The sequence below is a fragment of the Cololabis saira genome, chromosome 19, assembly GCF_033807715.1.
Source record: "Cololabis saira isolate AMF1-May2022 chromosome 19, fColSai1.1, whole genome shotgun sequence".
In the NCBI taxonomy this organism is placed as follows: Eukaryota; Metazoa; Chordata; class Actinopteri; order Beloniformes; family Belonidae; genus Cololabis; species Cololabis saira.
In genome coordinates, this window is record NC_084605.1 from 6,417,550 (window position 1) to 6,432,448 (window position 14,899).

A 14,899-nucleotide genomic window follows, 5' to 3' on the forward strand; every position below is an offset into this window, starting at 1 on the left:
CTCACAGACAAAAAAACATTTGTAAATCAGGTTATATTTGTGTGTGCATCAAAAATACATTTGTATATCTTGTCCTACGCACGTGTGAATTGATCTGTGCATTTGTGAATTTTGTCCTGTGCATTTGTGAAACGGTGTGTGCATTTGCGAATTACGACACTGTTCTAGCTCCATACAAACAGGCTGCAGGAAGCCGCTGCGCATGCTCAGCAGGCTCATTTATATGCAAATACAGTCATAAAGTAGTTTGCATAGACCATTCATGGTAGAAAGTGGGCGTGTAGAGGGCGGGATATGAGGCGAATTCACCCTGCGCAACCTTCCAGCTGGACTGTGATTTATAAAAAGAACATTGCGTGCAGATGTGCGTGCACACTGTTTTATAAATCAGGATTTTTTTGTGCGCACGCCATTTTTGGCTTTCGGGCGAACGTGCACTTTTAGTATGAATCCTATGCACTCTTTAATAAATGAGGCTCCTGGAGACACTTGTATCGTAGTAAACTTTGTAAATAAACTTTAGTTTATAGAATCTCAATTTACTTTATTGATTCCTTAAACAAGTTAAAAAACAACTTGACCATAACACAAAACTGTACAGGGGTTTTGAGTCCCAAGGGGTTGCCGGTGACGCCGCAGTGATGTCACTTCCTGTAGGTTTTAGTGCGTAGCCTCCTCTTGAGGATCAGGTGACTGCTCTCCTTGTCGGCGTCGGCCAGCACCTGACAGGGGGGACAACGGCCCGTTAGACTGGTTTCTCCTCAGGTGACGGACCTGCCGGACCGGGAAGGCGCGCCGTCTCACCGCGACGGGGGAGTCGCCCATCGGCAACAACGTGCCCAGCTTCAGCAGCTTCTTGCGTCCTCGACGGGGTTTGGTTGTCGTGGAGACCGCCTCCTTTACACCACCGGCGGCTTCGTCTGCAGAGACAGAAGGAGAGTCGTGGTATCAACATCCAACGTTCAGGGAAACACTCAACAACCCCGGAGCCTTCCTCCATTTCTCTGTTGACCTCTAGTGGTCCGAAGACCCCTGGTGGTCCGTGGTGGAACTACAAGGGCTCCGTGATAAACATTTCTAGAAATAGATTATTATTTTACTCAAATGTGACCGACAACGTATCTACCTGAACTACAGAGGGTCACATGACCTTTTACTCTACAGGTGTAATTCGTTGTATTTTAAGAAGAAATCTTGCCCCTGTTAGCTTTGTTGATACAAACGTAACACGATCTGCATTTAATTTTTCAAATTAGAAGCCCCCCAGCGTTTCAGTGGGAATTCAGGACTGTCTCAGAAAATTAGAAAGTTGTGTTAAAGTTCTTTATTTTCTGTAATGCAATTAAAAAAACAAAAATGTCATACATTCTGGATTCATTACAAATCAACTGAAATATTGCAAGGCTTTTATTATTTGAATATTGCTGATTATGGTTTACAGTTTAAGATTAAGATTCCCAGAATATTCTATTTTTTTTAAATAGGATATTTGAGTTTTCTTAAACTGTAAGCCATGATCAGCAATATTAAAATAATAAAAGGCTTGCAATATTTCAGTTGATTTGTAATGAGTCCAGAATGTATGACATTTTTGTTTTTTTAATTGCATTACAGAAAATAAAGAACTTTATCACAATATTCAAATTTTCTGAGACAGTCCTGTATATACCCTTCATTTTTTAAAATGCTTTTATTGTGAAATATTTGCAGGAAGCTGTTGAGGGAACGCATTAACCTGCAAAGTTCAAGTTAGCGCTTGAAATTGCAATAATAAAGGGGGCCATGGCTCTCCGGGGCTTGATGGCGCCCCCTGCTGTGTGTGGCGGGTATTGCACCGGTGAAAACCCACAGGTGTGACCCACCTGTTCTGCTCAGGGCGGCAGGTGAGCAGCGAATCTGCTCGCCGACCTCCTGCAGAGCTCGGCCCCTCCTCTCCGGCCGGTCCAGGCGGGCGTTTCCTCTCGCTCTGCTCCTCTTGTTCTCACTGAGGACCAGGGTCTGAAACGCAGCAGCGCACCTGTAGTAGCACCTGTCACACCTGCAACACACACCTGTCACACCTGCAACACACACCTGTCATACCTGCAACACACACCTGTCACACCTGCAACACACACCTGTCACACCTGCAACACACACCTGTCACACCTGCAACACACACCTGTCACACGTGCAACGCACACCTGTCACACCTGCAACACACACCTGTCACACCTGCAACACACACCTGTCACACCTGCAACACACACCTGTCACACCTGCAACACACACCTGTCACACCTGCAACACACACCTGTCACACCTGCAATACACCTGTCACACCTGCAACACACACCTGTCACACCTGCAACACACACCTGTCACACCTGCAATACACCTGTCACACCTGCAACACACACCTGTCACACCTGCAACACACACCTGTCACACCTGCAACGCACACCTGTCACGCCTGCAACACACACCTGTCACACCTGCAACGCACACCTGTCACACCTGCAACACACACCTGTCACACATGCAACACACCTGTCACACCTGCAACACACACCTGTCACACCTGCAACACACACCTGTCACACCTGCAACACACACCTGTCATTAGGCCTGTGTTAAAAAGATCGATTCTCCGATTTTAAATCGATTCTCATATTAATTCCTAAAAGTCGATTCGTATGTCTAAAGATCAATTTAATTTTTTTTTTTTTCATCATTTCATTACAACTTTTGGTATTTTTTGGTTTATTTATAAAAATGGAATATTTTGTTGGACACAAGAATAACTGGTGCCATGTTTTTGCCTTTAAATATGTTTAAAGGTATGAAAACATTAGTTTTCAGTTATAATAGCATAAATTGTCTATATTTCTTTGCTTTATATACTGTCTTGGGGTTACATTTGCATAAATGTTAAAATAAATTCTCATAAATGGGAAAAAATAAAAGCGATTTCCTCCGTCTCTGTTTCCTCCCTGGATCTGTTTGGTAATTCTGACCCATGATGTTTCTGAAAGCAGTTTTATCAGCATTCTGGGAGGTGATTGGTCCTTACAGCATCATTAGCTGCCAATACTTGCTGTTGAATCTCAATATAATACTACTATTGATATGTTGCATAACTAGACAGTCATATAATTCATGCAACAGCTGAAAAAACAGTTTTTTTAACAGTAACCCAAATCAATATCGGATCGAATTGGATCGAATCAAAGCGTGATAATCGATTCTGAATCTTAAGAATCGGAATCAAAACGATTCTTGATATTTGAATCCATCCCCAGCCCTACCCGTCACACCTGCAACACTCCTGTCATACCTGCAACGCACACCTGTCATACCTGCAACGCACACCTGTCATACCTGCAACGCACACCTGTCACGCCTGTAACGCACCTCCACCTCGCAGTTCTTCCTCTTCCTCCATGCCGGGTCGGACCTCAGACCAGCAGGAGGGGGGCGGCTGGCCGGTTCTGGTCCGGTGGAACCGTCTGGGTCTCGGCCCTGCAGCCGCCCCCCCCTCCGGTCCTGCAGCCTCTGGATCTCCTCCTTCAGCTCCTCCACCAGAGGCACCTTCCTCCCGCCCCGGTTCTCCTTCTCCTCCTCCTCCTCCTCCTCCTCCCCCCCTTCTTCTTTTTCCTCCTCCTCCAGCCCCCGTGGAGCTCCGCCGCCTGCCTGAAGCTCCGCCCTCAGGCTCTGCAGCTGCTGGCTGAATTCTTCCTTCTGATTGGCCAGTTCCCGGCACAGCTCCGTACAGCGGGCCTCCCTGCGCAGGAGTTCAGCGTTACCCTGGATTCACACTGAACGTGTAAAAAGTTGCCTGACACCAGCATCGCACTGCTTGGTGGATTCACACTGAAAACTGCTGCACTGTTGACGCCTGCAGTGGGCGGGGCTAAAGCTGCGCTGCAGAACTGGAGGGAACAAAGTGTATATAGCCTACACATATCTATATATAGCTGCACATCTACAGTTTCCTATTTCACCATGGATCACACTTTGGGACGCCTTCTTTATATTTCAGCGTTATTTCCGCGTAGATAAGAGTGAGTTTGATGCTCCTTAACCAGGTTGGTCCTGGATCAACATCAACCATCATCGTTGGTCCCGGTGAAGCTGCAGTCTGTCTGTGGTGATCACTGACACACCGGGTCGGAACGGATTTGGTCATGATGTTTAAACTGTGTTTTGTGATTAATAAGCACGGTTTTTAATTATTTTGCGTTGGATCAATGTAGCAAATAAAATCGTTGGGACCATCCAGCTCTTCAACTATCAGATACGTGTTTCACATGAGCAGTTCAGGTAAAAACATCAGTCAAATCAGCAAAACTGTCAGTTTGCTGGATGAAATATATTAATTCCTGATAAAATAAGTTTGTTAGTGCACAGCTCTGCTCATGTACGCATGTGAATGAGTGTACGTTTGTGTGTACATGAAAGTACAATCTGCATTGAGGCTTCGGGAATCCAGGTCTGTGATTGCACAAAGTTGAGATTTTTCAATTTCAAATTGACGCCTCTGGACACGCACTTTCATAGAAAATGAATGGCAGCCGGACGCCTATGAGGCCGTGATGCTTTCAGTGTGAATCCAGGGTTAGCGTGGTGACTGATCGGCGGGCTGATCGCCCCGTATTGATCACCTGAGGGCCAGCGTCTCCTGCAGCTGCTCCAGCTGCTCGGACTTGTGGGCAGAGCTCTGCAGCGCCGCCTGGCTCTCCTTCCTCAGCTCCTCCATGGCGGCGTGGAACGCGCTGAGGCTCCGCCCCTCCTCCTCCTCCTCCTGCAACCGATCGATCAATAAGAGCCGGCGGCGGGTTTATTGTCTGCTAACGTGCGCGTGGTGAGAGTGAGGGAGAAACCTTGACTTCCTGCCGCAGCTGCTCCACTTCCTGTGAGAGGTTGGCGATGGAGCTGCTCTTCTCCTCTGATTGGCGCTGCAGCTCCTGGAGGCGGGACTTGGCCGCACCGAGCTGCTCTGATAGGCTGTCGGACCCGTCCGTCTGCTGACGGAGAGACGCCTGCAGGGAGGTGACCTGGAGAGGGAGGAGCAGGTGAGAGACTGACGGAGGAGGGGGGGGGGGTTGGGGGGAGGGAGGAAGGAAGGAAGGAAGGAAGGAAGGAAGGAAGGAAGGAAGGAAGGAAGGAAGGAAGGAAGGAAGGAAGGAAGGAAGGAAGGAAGGAAGGAAGGAAGGAAGGAAGGAAGGAAGGAAGAAAGAACGACAAAAGAAAGAACGAGGAAAGAAAGAAAGAACGAACGAGGAAAGAAAGAAAGAACAAACGAGGAAAGAAAGAAAGAAAGAAAGAAAGAAAGAAAGAACAAGGAAAGAAAGAAAGAAAGAACGAACGAGGAAAGAAAGAAAGAACAAACGAGGAAAGAAAGAAAGAAAGAAAGAAAGAAAGAACAAGGAAAGAAAGAAAGAAAGAACAAACGAGGAAAGAAAGAAAGAAAGAACGAGGAAAGAAAGAAAGAAAGAACGAAGGAAGGAAGGAAGGAAGGAAGGAAGGAAGGAAGGAAGGAAGGAAGGAAGGAAGGAAGGAAGGAAGGAAGGAAGGAAGGAAGGAAGGAAGGAAGGAAGGAAGGAAGGAAGGAAAGAAGGAAGGAAGGAAGGAAGGAAGGAAGGAAGGAAGGAAGGAAAGAAGGAAGGAAGGAAGGAAGGAAGGAAGGAAGGAAGGAAGGAAGGAAGGAAGGAAGGAAGGAAGGAAGGAAGGAAGGAAGGAAGGAAGGAAAGAAGGAAGGAAGGAAGGAAGGAAGGAAGGAAGGAAGGAAGGAAGGAAGGAAGAAAGAACGACAAAAGAAAGAGCGAGGAAAGAAAGAAAGAACGAACGAGGAAAGAAAGAAAGAACAAACGAGGAAAGAAAGAAAGAACAAACGAGGAAAGAAAGAAAGATAGAAAGAAAAAAAGAAAGAAAGAACGAACGAGGAAAGAAAGAAAGAACAAACGAGGAAAGAAAGAAAGAACAAACGAGGAAAGAAAGAAAGAAAGAAAGAACAAGGAAAGAAAGAAAGATAGAAAGAAAAAAAGAAAGAAAGAACGAACGAGGAAAGAAAGAAAGAACGAACGAGGAAAGAAAGAAAGAACGAACGAGGAAAGAAAGAAAGAAAGAAAGAACGAACGAGGAAAGAAAGAAAGATAGAAAGAAAAAAAGAAAGAAAGAACGAACGAGGAAAGAAAGAAAGAACGAACGAGGAAAGAAAGAAAGAACGAACGAGGAAAGAAAGAAAGAAAGAAAGAAAGAAAGAAAGAAAGAAAGAAAGAAAGAAAGAAAGAAAGAAAGAAAGAAAGAAAGAAAGAAAGAAAGAAAAAGAACGAACGAACGAACGAACGAACAGGAGGATGAGGAGGAGCCGGAGGATGAGGAGGAGGATGAGGAGTAAGAGGAAGAGCAGGAAGAGCAGGATGAGGATGAGGAGTAAGAGGAAGAGCAGGAAGAGCAGGATGAGGATGAGGAGTAAGAGGAAGAGCAGGATGAGGATGAGGATGAGGAGCCGCACCTCCGTCTGCAGCTGGAAGATTCCGTTCACCAGAGCCTTGTTCTCCTTCTGCAGCCGAGCTGCTTCCCTCTGCTCCGTCTCCAGAGACGACAGCGCCGCCTCGCAGCGGGGACACGGGTCCAGACCTGGGGGGGGGGGGGGACACGGATCAGTCCTGGGGGGGTATTATTAAATAAATCCTCTCTGCTCTTGACCACCGTTTACTGCGTGCTGCCATCTTGAAACTTTGTTTGGAAAACAAGCCCAGTGCGGAATATAAGCGTCATGGAGACAGACGGGCGAGGGAAAGAGCAGAAAGAAAGACCGGAATTAATTTAAAGTGGAATGAGTGGATACATGATGGTTAAAGTTCCATGCGAAGCCACTCACGCATGATTCTCACGAGATCTCATGTGAGAATCACGTCTCTTGTTCGAGGGGGGAGGAGAGGGAGGGGGGGTCACCAGAGGCTGCAGTGTAGCCAAACAACCACCAGGGGCATCTGTGAGCAGGAAGACACCGCTCAGCCCACAGCAGCAGTGATCCAGAATTATTATTATAATTGCGTGAATCTTGTATCTCCCGAGTGAAACAGCCATGTTACTTTAGCACCATCTGTACATGATCGCGGAATTATTCTATTTGGATTTAAGATCGGAATAAACCAGCCACTTACTTCGGAATTAAGTTTAATTCGGAATGGACATTTTCATTCGGAATTAGGTGTTTACATGGTAATTTTTACTCATTTTAAATTGGATTTAATTTCAATTCTGAATTAAAGAGGAATTAAACTTCCCATTTCCTCCGGCTCTCGGTGAAGGTGGACGCTTTTCTGCTCCTCTCCCTCCCTATCTGCCCTGCTGCTGCTTTTGTCCTGTCTTGTCTTCAGAGCCTCTCTTTTCACTCCTCCAAAATTCTACAATCATGGAATTAATTAACTGGTCTCTCAGCACAATTGACCAAATTTTTGCGACGAGAAGTCAGGGGGTAAGGGCGCCCTCCTGCTCCGATGGGACTTTTTTTGCCGGATACACAATGGACTCCTATAAACATTGGAGACCGTTGTGTCTGGCGATCCTATCTGTCTGTCGAGGACGTTGAAGATGCCTTCATAATTGGATTTATGATAGCAGGATTTCTTCTAATTGGAGTGGGGGGATTCCTGGTCTATCGACAAACGCGTAAGTCGTCGACAGCTGTTCTGGCCCTTTCCGAGCTGCCGGACGTGGCTGAGGGGATAAGCTCTGCGACTAACACTCAGACTTTAACTTTGGGAGAGCAAAACCGCAAGCTGGATGCGATTCTTGAACAGAATCGCAGGCCAGCAGCAGTCTTTGAGCTCATTGGCAAGATGGATAAGACTTTGGAGAAGTTGGAAGCTCGGCTTGGCGGGAATTGATCACAATTTGTCTGTTTGGAGTCGCCATTGAGGAACCAGAGACTTAAGGCAGACGGAAAATTACTGGAGTCTGCCTGTCTTTTCAATACAATTGTTGATTCTATAATCTGACCTTGACAGGGCAGCTTGGCCGGTTGCTCCAGTCACAATCTCCCTGGTGGAATGAAAACAAGGGACTCTGCCCCCACTAGCCCTCCCCTCTCCGAGGAACATCTGTGGACCTGTTTCAGAACTGTACCAAGCCGTCTGATAACATCAAGGACACTGGCTGAGGAGCAGCTCTGGGGCGAAGTTTCACAGACTTACCGCTCACACACACACTTGCTGATAACCACACCTCCCTCATCTCCCGCCTTCCCTTATCAGCCCCCCCCAACGCAGTCTCCGGGTTTCGAGTGCCACGAAGCCGCGGCGATCACTTGGATGCACTGTGCCCCAACCCCACACACCCACATGCAAGTCTTGTGAGGATGTTTGTTGCTTTGTGTGCCGAGGTGTTTTTTGCACCTTGACACTGCGTATTATACTCAGTGTGAAGATCTGTTTTTTCTCCTCCCCCTCCCCTATCCCAGTGTTACCCTTGGAAAAAAAGGCGCATAATACCATTGTGTCACCGCTGGTGTATCCAAAGTCAAAAACATGTTTTTATAAACTGCCAATAAAACCTGATTCTTCTGATTCTGATTCTCTGCCCCCCTCCCGCCCCCTCAGGAACAGAACAAACAAACAGAGATGACGTCATGCAGGTCAGAGGTCTTGTTTACAAACTGATTTATTTGTTTACACACACAGCCCCGGATGTAGACAACAGGTCCTGGAAGCAGATCTAGTGATTAATAAAATAAATGCACGAGTTTCACGGCAATAATGTGTTATTTAGACGCTGCATCGTCTGTGTCCCGCTGTGCCCCGTTCACTACCGTTATATGGAGAAGCGGCTCGCAAAAAACTCCTAATATCTTCCGAAGGACTCCAAATGACACCAAACTTGCCTGGGTGAGTATACGACCATAAAAAATGCCAGAAATAAGGTCCAGGTTGTAAAAAAACGAACTTTCCCTTTAATGTGAAGCTGCGTTTTCAACGTTTTCAACCTGATCTCACAAAAATCCGTGAAATGCCCCGGACTGCTTACGTACCCAAACGTAAACCGCGCAGTGACGTAGCAAGTGGTGTCCCAATCCCCGGGGAAGATTACAAAGCCCTACCCCTTGTGGCTTCATTTTGAGGGCTAGTGGTAGTGAGTAGGGTGAACATTGGGATTGGCCCTAAATAGTCCACTCAGCCGCTGAGCTGTGGCTTGTTATAAAACTAATGATTTCTACTGAAAACACATTAAAGCATGAATAACTGATTTAATATTTATCTTTTTTGGTAAGTGACTGTGGTATAAACGGGATAATGCCCTTCGAGGTGAACATTATCAGAAATATACGGACTTTGCGGAGGCAAGCCGCCCCCGCGTCCATATATTTATGGTAATGTACACCTCGTCGGGCATTATCTCTTACCTATCGTAAGACGATTATTAATAACTCTTTAATAACCAAACCAGCACCCCCTTTGTGGCTCTAACAGACAGCACAGTAAGCTCAAGTTTCCCAACTTCCTGTTTCCAGTCTCCGGTCACTCATCTCGTTCAAATTCAGGCTCCGTCTTTAGAGCCAAGTTCCTACCTGTCAGCTTCTGCTCCATCAGCTGCCGCTCCTCCTTCAGCTCCTGCACCTCCTCCCCTCGTCTCGTCAGCTCCTCCTTCAGCTCCTGCACCTCCTCCCCTCGTCTCGTCAGCTCCTCCTTCAGCTCCTCCACCTCCTCCCTTCGTCTCGTCAGCTCCTCCTCACAGGTCCTTAGTTCCTCCCCTTGTTTGTTCAGCTTGTCCTTCAGCTCCTGCACCTCCTCCCCTCGTCTCCTCAGCTCCTCCTCTCGATTGTTCAGCTCCTCCTTCAGCTCCTCCACCTCCTCTCCTCGCCTCTTCAGCTCTTCCTTCACCTCCTCAACCTCCTCCCCTCTTCTCCTCAGCTCCTCCCCCAGGCCGGCGCTCCGCTCCGCCCCCCGTCTCAGCTGGTTTATCATCTCCTCCTTCTGCTCGTTCTCCTCCTGCAGCCTCCAGATCTCCTCCTCCAGCAACACTGAGGAGAACCGGCGTGAAACCGGCATGAAACGGCGGCACAGACACCCCCCCAATCCCCCCTACCCCCCATCACACCTCTGCCTGCGTACCTCTCTTCCTGGCCGGTCCTCCCCCGTCCGTCTCCGCCTCGCCGCGCTGCCGTTTCCTGCTCTGCTCCTTCTCCTCGTTGGCGTCTTTGGCGGCTTCCTGCAGCGCGGCGATGACGCCGTCCTTCTCCGAGAGCTGCTGCTGCTGCTGCTGCAGAGCCTGAAACCACGGCAACGACACGTTAGACCGGCCGGAGGGAGAGGGCGGGGCTTCCGGGGGAAGGGGCGGGGCTTCCGGGGGAGGGGCGGGGCTAAACTCGTACCGTCAGGGCCTCCTGCAGCTGGTCATGTGACTGCTGCTTCTCCAGCCGCAGGGCCTCCAGCTCTGCAGACACAGCAGAGAGATGGTTGGAGGACGTGCACGTACAGGTGTGTGTGTGCGTGTGTGCGTGCGTGCGTGCGTGCGTGCACGTACTGGTGTGTGTTTATTTGTATATTTTAAAGGATCCCCATTAGCTAACGTCAAAACCAAAGCTAGTCTTCCTGGGGTCCAGACAATAAAATACAAAATCAAAACATACAATCTCAATTCATAAAGTACATTAAAAAAATGTAAATTAAATTAAAAATAAGAAAGAAAATCATCATACAAACCTTATATAATTTTCCGCACTATAAGGCGCCGCGCACCTAAAAGCCTTCAATTTTTTCAAAAGCTGACCATGCGCCTTATAATCCGGTGCGCCTTATATATGGATCAATATTGAGCCGCAACAGGTCTCGCAACTCGAAAATAATAAAACAGTTGTCTATTTATTTTGGGAGTGAATGGAGTTGTCAGAATCTATCAATAATCTATGAATAAAGTTTGACTGACCTATCTGACTGTTTTGTTGACATTCCCTTTAGCGCAGCACCGTCTAATGGATGCATAACGTAACCCCAGCCTCTACTGTAGCGCCTTATACGGTGCATCTTATAGTGCGGAAATACGGTAATTTAATATATTGATCTCACTCAATCAGATACGCTATATGATGTTAAGGTGATGACAACAAATACGTTCTTAGTCTTCGTTTCAAATCAGCCTCTTCTAATGTCACGAATCTCACCTGGAAGGGTTTTCCAATATGCAGCTGATTTATAAAGCACTGTCATCTGCATAGAGTCAGACTTAGGTAAGGGGAACATAATCCCACCACTATTCGCCCTGCGAGTGTTATATGAATGAATATTTGAACAATAAGTTATATTATAGAGAAATTTAGGAGTCTGAGTGTTAATAATTCTATGGAAATATGTAAGTACATTAGTAGATATCCTATCCTCAACCCGGAGAGACGTTCATGCATTTCTGCAACACTTGTTCTTGGAGAACAACCAAGAACAAGTCTTGCCACCTTGTTTTGAGCCAGTAGTTTTTTTAGAAGACTGTTCGATGCAGCAGACCAAACAACTGAACTGTAATCCAAATGACACAAAACCAATGAACTAACAACTTGACAAACAACTGTGTGTTGAGAAACGGTGCACATTTACGCCTCACGGCAACAGCTCGGCCCATTCTGGCAATAACTTTGTTGATGTTTTTACTTGCTGAATTGTTTGACTATCTATTTGTATATTCATTTTAGGACTATCAGATAATTTATAGCCAGAACTAAACACCGTACTCTTTGTTTTTGATGTATTAAAGGTATAGTCTGTAATCGTATTCAAAAACATTCATTGTTATACTGGGTGAAATGGTCCTTCCATCCTAAGAGTAGCCAGTGAATAATGTGTTCAGAAAAAGGAAAGAAAAACATACGACCTCTCTGACAGCTTTAATCCTGTAAAAACTCTGACCAATCTGTTTTTTGCGCACCGAATGAAACGGATTGGTCAGAGGACCAGAGGATTGGCAGGGGGGAAGGAACCAATCAGATGCCTTCATTTTAAGTCCCACCCACGCCCCCCTCTGTCCCATGCGCGCACTCGGCACGTCGAAAATCTTGCCGGAAAACTTCACACACTCGAGTCACGTTTGCTGAAGAATGGCGCAGAAAACGAGAAGGCGCAGCCAAAAATACCACCTCCCCAGTATGGGGGTCCGTGGGGATGGAGGTGTCCCCATCCCGGCGAGGGCGGAGAGCGACGGTGCAGGTGGCGGTGCGCTGCGGTGCCGTACAGGCTCTGTTGCCACGGCTACGCCGTAGGGTACGCCGTAGCCTATGACGTAGGGTATGCAGCGACGCGCACCATTCTGCGTTGGTGTAACGCGGAACCATAAATCAGCCTTCAGTGTGTGCTCTGTCTGCTGTTCTGTTCTTCTCTGTTGTGCTCATTTTGCTGGGACGTCGGGTCCCTCCGCCGAGACACAACGTTTACGGTATGCGTTCATTGTTGTGTCTAAAAATTATGCGCAGTGCCGACCCAATCAGAAACGGTACAGATATTCTGTGATATTTTTTTATATTTATAAAAAAAATAAAATTATAAAAAAAATAAAGGATCCCCATAACTTTGATTGGGTGGGCAGGACGCACGTTTGGGTGGGCACAAACCACCCCTGCCCCCCCCCCTAAAACCGGCCTCGCTTACAGGTGAATGAGACATGGGGTAGTTTTGTTGAAAATGTGCTGTCCAAAATGGAAACTCGACTCCTGCAAATGCACGTTCCCCAAAGTTTGTGGGGGCGTGGCTTTGGACGGAGCGCTGACGGGAGGGGGAGGAAGGGGTGGGGCATTTTATTTGTTTTGATCCAATTATATAACCTGCCGATCTCACAAGAACCTGATGAAGCTGTGAACATGTGGGGGCTGCATCATAAAGAGCTGCATCATCAGCAAACATGGTCAACTCAGCCTTACTGAGAACAGACGGCATATCATTTGTAAAAATGGAGAATCAAAGAGGTCCCAAACAGCTGCCCTGGGGGACTCTTTGTGAGAGAAAGCTCTTAAACCACTGAATCGCAGAGAATTTAAAACCATAACTAATACGTTTGTGTGTGCGCACGTGTGTATGTATATGTGTGTGTGTTTGTGTACACGTACCTGCGGCCTCAGACAGGCAGCCCTGGACGTTCTGTGCGTCCTCTCTGATCTTCTGCAGGTCTTGGCTCATGGAGATGATGATTCCCTCCAGCGTGTCGTCCTGCTGATCAATCACACCGTCAGTAACGATTGGCACGATATGTTCTGGATGTGTTCTGGATGTGTTCTGGATGTGTTCTGGATGTGTTCTGGATGTGTTCTGGATGTGTTCTGGATGTGTTCTGGATGTGTTCTGGATGTGTTCTGGATGTGTTCTGGATGTGTTCTGGATGTGTTCTGGATGTGTTCTGGATGTGTTCTGGATGTGTGGCATCACCTTGCTGGTGCCGGCCGGCAGGGTCCTGCTGACCAGGTTCTTCAGGATCTCCACCCTCCGGTCAGCTCGCTCCTCCAGGATCTCCCTCTCCTTCTCCAGACGCTCGCTGGCGGGAGACGGGACAGTGAGGCTCTGGTCCGGACCCGGGCTCCACCGGCTCCTGGTGGAACCAGGTCCGGACCGGACCGGACCGGACCGGACCCGGGTCCCACCAGGTCCTGGTGGTTCTGAGGTTTCAACCCTGATGGACCTCTTGAAGCGTCCATTAGGGCTTCAACTAATGACTATTTTAATAGTCGACTAGTCACCGACTATTGAAACGATTAGTCAACTAATTGGATAATTAGTCTTTTTTTTTTTATTTATTATGGAGGTTGCTTTAATTATGTGGCAAATGATAATAAACACAAGAAAGATGGCACTAGAGCCCTGATATAGCGGGACTGTTTTCTTCATCCTGCTCCTGCAAAACTCTTTCATGAGAATTCATGCCCGCACGGCGCACAATAATAGAGATGCATTGATTTAGTGTCTTCTCCCGTCCCGCAAGAGAAATGTCCAGACAAATCTATCTGATTTAATGTTAACATGATCATTGTGGAGTTTGATGGATAATTGACAGTTCATAGGAAACCTGACTGAAAGTTAGATGCAAATCCTTCATTGTCATCACAAAAGCTTTTTCGCCAATCAATTGTGATTGATGTTATAGCAACGAGAGTAGCTGTGAGTGGCTCAAATAACACTAATAAATAACATGAAATAAACAAAGTTAACGAATGAAACGATTTAATTTAATAAATGAAAATAGGCTTAATATCTTACCAAGGCGAGTCTGTTTCGTTCAACACTCCGACACGCTTTCTCTTCAAATGCATTACCGACTTTTGAAGTTTTATTACCTGCAGCTGCTGAGACGCTGTCGTGCATGCGCGACTTTCAGCAGAGATTGTATTGAAGTGAGACGCCTCACTCCGTTGGAAAAACACGTCTGGCGACAATTGTCGACAATGGAATTCATCGTCGACAATTTTGATTATCGATTTTTGTCGACAACATCGACGAATCGTTGCAGCCCTAACGTCCGTCTGCTCTCTAACCTTCCTGGTGCCCTTGAGCAAGTGGGCGTGTTACCACGAGCAGCACTGATTGATAACTTTCTTTGCACCTTAGGTTTGTTTGTTTGTTGTTTGCTTCGCCGGTCTTGTCTCTCTCTCCCTCTATCTCGTTATTGTTGTGGGATGTTGTTTTGTGGCGGAACGTGACGTCAGGGCCCGCTAAATCACCGCCCCCTCCACCCAGCTCCCTGCCTCCTCTCCTCTCCAGCGCACCATAAAGGCTGATTTATGGTTCCGCGTTAAATCGACGCAGAGCCTACGGCGTAGGGTTACACGGCGACGCGCCCGTACGCTGAACCCTACGGCGTAGGCTCTGCGTCGATTTAACGCGGAACCATAAATCAGGCTTAACACGGAGCTGTTTAGAGCCTCTTTTGTTCTCATCACCGGGAG

At 47.2% G+C, this 14,899-nt stretch overlaps 1 protein-coding gene across 1 annotated transcript in view; it reads right to left on the reverse strand.

Annotated features, from left to right (window-relative positions):
- Positions 1-546: 546 nt before the first annotated feature.
- LOC133419764 (kinesin-like protein KIF20A) overlaps positions 547-14,899 on the reverse strand; it is a 39,027-nt gene continuing 24,674 nt past the window's right edge. Inside the window, exons 16-28 of the mRNA XM_061709178.1 lie at positions 13,389-13,494; positions 13,073-13,172; positions 10,358-10,419; positions 10,098-10,254; positions 9,554-10,006; positions 6,497-6,621; positions 4,863-5,036; positions 4,644-4,783; positions 3,630-3,763; positions 3,394-3,599; positions 1,863-1,998; positions 805-920; positions 547-722 (exon numbers count right to left, since the gene is read on the reverse strand). Of these exons, the coding sequence (XP_061565162.1) occupies positions 645-722; positions 805-920; positions 1,863-1,998; positions 3,394-3,599; positions 3,630-3,763; positions 4,644-4,783; positions 4,863-5,036; positions 6,497-6,621; positions 9,554-10,006; positions 10,098-10,254; positions 10,358-10,419; positions 13,073-13,172; positions 13,389-13,494 (1,987 nt within the window). The 3' untranslated portion in view covers positions 547-644. The remainder of the gene's footprint in view (positions 723-804; positions 921-1,862; positions 1,999-3,393; positions 3,600-3,629; positions 3,764-4,643; positions 4,784-4,862; positions 5,037-6,496; positions 6,622-9,553; positions 10,007-10,097; positions 10,255-10,357; positions 10,420-13,072; positions 13,173-13,388; positions 13,495-14,899) is intronic.